This window comes from Pinus tabuliformis, chromosome Q (genome assembly GCF_031772625.1).
Source record: "Pinus tabuliformis cultivar Carrire ecotype Pingquan chromosome Q, CPIR1, whole genome shotgun sequence".
Taxonomy (NCBI): domain Eukaryota; kingdom Viridiplantae; phylum Streptophyta; class Pinopsida; order Pinales; family Pinaceae; genus Pinus; species Pinus tabuliformis.
The window spans coordinates 622555420-622562362 of NC_142296.1; the positions used below are offsets into that span (position 1 = coordinate 622555420).

General features: G+C 37.8%; 1 protein-coding gene across 1 annotated transcript; it reads left to right on the forward strand.

The window, feature by feature from the left end:
• Positions 1-212: 212 nt before the first annotated feature.
• Positions 213-6643, forward strand: LOC149220985 (uncharacterized). Its single transcript, XM_089387279.1, has 5 exons — positions 213-300; positions 5757-6040; positions 6124-6348; positions 6433-6525; positions 6632-6643. The coding sequence occupies exons 1-5, from the start codon at positions 213-215 to the stop codon at positions 6641-6643; spliced, it is 702 nt and encodes a 233-aa protein (XP_089243405.1).
• Positions 6644-6943: the final 300 nt, after the last annotated feature.

Here is a 6943-nt window from a genome sequence, read left to right on the forward strand (position 1 = left end):
TTCTTAAAAACACAGAAATTACATTTGAGCGCTGCTGCGCTACATTACGGAGTTAATAACACTGCTGTGGCTCTACACATATATAGTGCAGGAGGCGGTCATAACTTATCCATCAACCGCCTCAACTTGCTGACAGAGATTCTGTTGCAATCTGCCGCTCATAATGAACAGATCTGATCTTTTGACATTCTGCTGTGCTGCTTGAGTCGGTTATGTGGAAACCCAAGACTGATAAATGCTGCGGCTGGCTCGAGGCTGGTACTTTCCTTCTCAGCCATGCTTCCTCTTTAATGCTGTTTGGTGAGCAGTTATGACGCAGAGCCCAGATTTGATCTTCTTCCTGCTTTGGGAACACAAACAGGCAAATGGTGAAAAGACACTTATGGCGGTGGCGTGAATAAGTCGACTCCTTCGTAAGTCCTCTATTGCGGCTCGTTGCTGCTGCACGATAGTTGGAATTAATATTCCAACAACTGATGGCCCACACTGATCAATTTCGCTCCAAGGAAATGGACAACAACGCATTTTCCTTCCTAATCATGCACTGATCAATGGTCTTCTTCCTCGAGGAGAAGCGCTGATGTCAATAATATCACGAGAAAATTTTTTTCTCATGTTCCGTCTCCTCACCATACAAGGCCTTCTTCACACCAACCATGAGGGGCCTCTCTTCTACCACGTAGACACTCACTCAGCTATCAAATCATAGTAGCTTTGACCCACCAGCATACCATGTTAAGATTTGAAGAACCAAATTTATTAATCAAACTGCATAGCTCACAGGTGAGGAGCTTCACCTGGACACTGCCTCGGTAGAATGCTTTACCTTCTCGTCATAAAAAATCATGAATATATAGTTTACACACATACAGGGAAGTTAAAACAGCTACTTAAGAAGTAGGAACTATATCCTAATTTGAAGTATACACATAACCAATAAATCAACTCTCTCCTAAAATACATTTCTCTATTATCTTGAAATTTTTTTGTTTTAATTGAGATGAGGCATAACAAAAAGATACACAATCGAAGTTGTACACAGCTATAGCTGTAGCTACAATGCTCTTGTAGCAGTGGTTTTGTAGTTTGTTGTAGTCATGCATAGTCTGGACGAGTCTGAGTTGTAAAGAAGTTGTAGCTAAATAGTTCGTTGTTTGACATTATATAAATTCATGTTTGGTTTTTGGTTTATTTCAACAACCGTAGTTGTGTTTCTGCTGTTTACTTTGAATACGGTATCAGAGTTGAGTGTTGTCATTCGAGCCGCCATCAATTGAGCTGTGTATATGAGAGACAAAAAGTTGAATTCAGTTTTCAGACAACAAAAAGATCGAGAAAGAGAGACTGAATCAAGTCTTTGTAAACCCGACGTCATTTAAAAAAATCTCGTTGTGCCTTTTTACATAGCCACTAATATGTTCATTCTTCTTTAAGGAAGCCATATATGTCTGCTTTTTGTTGAGGCAGTTGCAAGCAATCTCTGTTGTTTAAAGAAGCCACAAATTATTATTTCTTTATGTTGTTGACTCTACAATTTGGATGGTCTGAGTGAATTGTGCATCTTTGATAACATTGAGTTGGATAAAGTTTTCCCTATTATTGTTCATTGGGCTCACTATTCTCAAGTCCTTTTCCATTAGTCATAGGCACCACTGCACACAAGAGCCGAAGATCATGCAAAGGATAAGCACTTCAATTATAAAAGACAGAGCGAGGTTAAGCCAAAGAATTCAAAGAGTCTAGAGTATCTGCAGCCTGTAGAGCCATACTATGTTAGCAAACCCACAGCTGACGTGAACAACCATTGTCACGTCCTCGAAGGAGTGAGCATGCCATAGTTTGAAAAGCTGAGCCCCGAGACACTAGTCAAAGTGGAGTTAATATCATTGTTTTCTTCGTTGAAAAAAATAAATCATGATCAAAAGTTTGTGCCGAGTTAGCCATCGTAGCAACGTTTACAAAGAAGTCAGCGTGCGAGGTCGAAGGAGTGAGCCGCACGAGAAGTCAATCAGAAAGTGCTTACCATAGCAAGAAAAGTCAACAATGTTTTTTAAAGCCACCACACCAACAATAGATTTGGTTTGAGCTCAGAATTAGATACGTGAGTGCTTTTTGAAAATTTTGTTTGCAAAGGATTATTCATGATGGTCAAAGTTATAACCCTTGAAAAAGGTTTTTTTTTCTTAAATTACAAAAGTTTTTTTAAGACTCTTTTATGAAGTTTTAGTTGGAGATATAAAAGGGTGTTTTAAAGTATTTTTTAAAAGGGGCCACCTAAAGTTATTAAAAGGGTATTTTTAAAAGGTTTGGAAGCCTTTTTTAAAACAAAGGTTTATTTAAAAAAAAATTGAAGTGCATGGTATAAAGAGAAAGAAAAGAGATTTATTGAAAATAGACTTTTTGGGCTTTTTCAAAGTCACCAAAGTTTTTGGTATTTTGTCAAGTATGACAGTGTTTTGGATGAACATTGTGCTTTGTTGGGGCATATAAAAAATCATATTTTATTTTATTTTTTATTTTTTTTCCTGGGTGGTGATATGAAAGATATCTTCATGCAATCATGAAAGCAACTATATGACATAGGAAATACAACAGTCATGGGTTGCAAATCACGATTGAAGAAAATGAAGAAAATGAACCGAAAACAAAAGGGAAAGATAGTTTCCATGTTTAGAGAAGTTCAAGGTGGAGCCGAGGAATTGAGAAGTCTAGCCGAAGACAAAGAAGAAATTGAGGGTGATTGGTATTTCTTTGATATGCTACCACCACCTATGTTTACTCGTAAATATTTTGATTTGTGGGTTATTAGAATGCTAACTTTTCTTCGAGCTCAAGACTTAATTGAACATTGGTCTAATAACCCATATGATGAAGTGTGCGATGATTTAGCATTAAATTTTATAAAAAAAGGATTGGATGAGAAGTTTTTGTGCAAGGTAGCAAAGTTATAACTTCCAAGGGAGCATGGAAGATCATGGAAACATAATTCAGTGTAAGGGGGAGTAATCAATTCGAAGATCGTAGTGTCGTACAACTTGTTGAAACAATGTTTCAATATGAAAATGAATATGGATCTGTAGCAACAAATCTACAGAGAGATGAAGAGTTTGGTGAATCTCACTTGAAAGTGGATCACAATGTTGATGGTGTGTTACTAGCAAGAGTTGATTTTGGCATAGATAACATTGCCAATGGAGAAGCAATTGATTCAATGGATCTAGCAATTGAAATTGCGTACGTTAACTTTGATGAAGAACAATTTAGTGGTGATGAGTGGTTGCAGATGATGCAATAGAAATGTCTTATTGATATGATGTTATTCGGCGAGAGAAGCCAACTTGTGTCTCGAAACCAAGTGGAAGAAAATCTGTTTGCAGAAGGCATGGAATCAAGTTTATGAGGCATTAACAAAGTCAAAGAAGGAAGAAGAAGAGAAGAAAAGTCTCAGTGCACAGCAGAATGAACATAACCAATATGGTTCTGAAGATGTTTTTCATATAAACCTAACATTGATTTTTTGTGTGTAGATGTTAGAATCAACATAGATGAAACAATTAAATATGAAGAAGAACTAAAGTTTCTTGAAACATGGCTTGAAACACCATGTATTGATGATGCGTGCATAGAAGTTGCAGCTATGAATGTTGAAAACACTGATATTGAAAATGAAATTTTCATGTGATGGAGCCCTAAAGAGATACAATTCTATTATGAACTTATGTTGCACCAAATATGTGATGGAGCCCTAAACAGATACAATTCTATTATGAACTTATGTTGCACCAAATTGATAATTCGATGATAAAGAACAAACTATAGAAGATGCCATGTGGTAGAAGTGCACATACAAACAAAATTTTGAAGATGAAGAGGACGTCCATGGACATCTTGAAATGATTTTCTATGTTTTTATGATAAGCAAAGATACAACGATGGAAGAGTTGCAACATCAAATGACAAAACTAAAATTTGGAACCAACAACGAAAAGGAAAAGATAAAACTGCTCAAAGATACAAAATCTGGAAGAAAAAGAAAAAGAAATCTAGCACAAGAGTTGATGTCAAAGTTTTGAATCATTGTAAGCCTAGATGAAATTTAGACGAACAGACATGTTTAAGTTATGTTGAGTCATGGTTTAGTTGTCAAGTTTTGAATCATTGTAAGCCTAGATGAAATTTAGACAAACAGACATGTTTAAGTTATGTTGAGTCACGATTTAGTTGTTAGAGAAACGTTGAAAATAATTATTCATGTCAATTCACGAAAGCACTGCCACCGCCTCACTGTCTTCACCTCCTGCACTGCCTTACTACCCTGACTTACTCAGGTTTGAAAGGTGGCCAGTGCCATGACCTTTCAACTCCGAATGGCCATCACCACCATAAGCCTTTCGAATTGAAGGGCTAATAACCGACTCATTTTTTTTTTTTTTTTTTTTTGTTGTATAAATTGAGATGAGGTATAGAAGAGTCGAAGTTATACGCAACTGTAGCTGCATGCTCTTATAACAATAGTTTTGTTGTTTGTTGTAATAATGCACAGTCCGGACGCAGAGTCCGAGTTGTAAAGCAGCTATCACTGCATAATTAGTTGTTTGACTTTGTATAAATTCATGTTTGGTTTTTTGGTTTTTTTCAACAGCCGAAGCTGTGTTTCCGCTGTTCAAGCTAAATACCTTCGCCAGATACAAGACTTTAATAATCTTATCTTTAATGGAGTACTCGTTGTATGCTTATCTTTGAAGAATTGAGGAGCAACAACTCTCAAGGAATTGTCATCGCGGATGGCATCCACCACCCACGTCGAAGTGTTGTTCCATCCAAAAATGTCTCACATGTTGGGCTTCCATGACTCACCATTTCTAGCAGGATGATTTCATAGATATATACCTTAACATTTAAGGTTATTCTCAAACCAAGTGCATACTTTGTAACAACACACCGGACAAACACACGCACGATAAAAATAAATCAATTAGAGAAACACAAGTAATATTGTAAATTATCTGGGCTCTACCTTGTGCCATGTACGTTGTGAAATGGGCTCGGAAATTGAAAGAAAATAACCGGATTAACGCCGTTTACTTGAACGAGGCACTAGGAAAAATGGAGCATCTTCACTAATGGTTTTGGCGACCGAAATAATCTTTTGCCAGCAAGTGAAAAGTGTGTGAGTAGTCCTAGTACGAATTTATTAATTTCTACTTGTCGCTTCAAATTTTACAGAGATGGAAATTTGGTTGCACTAGATCAAATCTAGGGACATCGTTCATTTTTGCGAGAGAGTAAAGGCTCTGTGAGTAGTACGAAAGATTGTATAGATTAATCATGTTTTTAATGGTGCAAACTGATTCAGCCCATCAATTAAAAAATTTGTGGAGTACCCAAAATCTTAAAGTTTAACTGTTGTAACTTAAATTTACAAAAATCTCCTGCAAAATTTTATCATATGCTTTCCAAAATTTTGTCAAAAGCTTTCCAAAATTTCGAGGACAAAAACAATCTGATTAAACTAATACATTAATTAATCACATCATGGACAAATCCCAAATTAATGTGGGGATCTTTTAGCGTACTCACCTCGGTGTCCATCGTTCCCTATAAATTATTTGTCTGTCCATCGTTGTGGTTTGTCTGGCGGTGTTTAATATCTCTGATCCATCGTCCAAGAATGTCGAAGTTATAGAACGCTGATGGTGTGAATTTGAGGCTCCTGATTAACGAGGTAACTGATAAAATCTTATATGCGGAGGCAGGAAAGGAATTTGTGGCTCTTCTCTTAAGTTTTCTAACGTTACCAGTTGGTTCTGTAATAAAATTGCTTTCAGAGCTGGATCATTCAACAAACGTGGCTTGTGTCATGAATCTTTACAAGAGTGTAGAGAAGCTCCAGCCTGCGTTGTTGAACGCGGATAAAGCCCTCCTGCTGAATCCGAAAGTTATGTATTCCCATTCCTCAGACCTCCTTCGATTAGAGGCCGCCCCTACTATCTACTATGTCTGCAGTTATTATATCAATGATTCCAGCGACTATGAAGGCGTGCACAATCTATCTAGCCAGAGCGGTGGTTTTTGTGCATGCGGTGAACCTATGGACCTTCAAATGACCTTTCGGAATGCCAGGGAAAGGGAAAGGGAAATCAAGTCAAAGGTGGGGCAAATGGCAATATTGCTGGAAGTGGAAGCAGTGGGTATGGTTATGTGAAGCAGACGGTGAGCTTTATAATCACCGATCAATTGGAAATCTCTCCAGCGTCGACTATCGCCAGTATCACCCTTCTCAATAAACTTAATGTTAAGGACTTGACGGAGCTTGAAGAAAGGGCCGTTAGGGTTGGCCCCAATGAGGTAAGGCGCGACTTATGTTGGTCATATAGGTAATTAGGGTTTTATAAAGAACGTAATAGGAGTAACTGAATGACGTACTTGTAGGCACTGGAGCTGCTATGGGCGTATCTTGTTTCAACTTCGGCGCTTAACAATGTTTTCGGGCCCGGGATTTCCATCACACCGCGACGCAAACCGGTAAAGCACTTGTGATTAAGTAACAATAATTTAATGTAAAAACCTCTTCTTTCGGAGCGAGTGTTATCTTCTGTACTGTGCATGATAATTATATTGAGAATTGCAGGCTACCCGGTAATCTGGTGGCGTGAAAGCAGAAGGCGGATGGGGAGTGTATGTTCTGTGCAAGTTGATAAGAGATTCATGGAAAGGTTGCGCACTTATTTTGGATGATGCCTTGTCAAGAAGGGTTTTTCTCTTTATGTTTTGCGAGGATGGTTTTAGACTTTAGTTGCACCATCACGGGATGACGCTTCATCAACGTGCGTGATGGAAAGCATATCTTCTCTCTTGATGTGCTGTTGATCGATGTATTCCGAGTCCATATTTCTTTAGATACGCTGTGTCGTTATATTACAAAAAGCGTTGCGGGAAATGG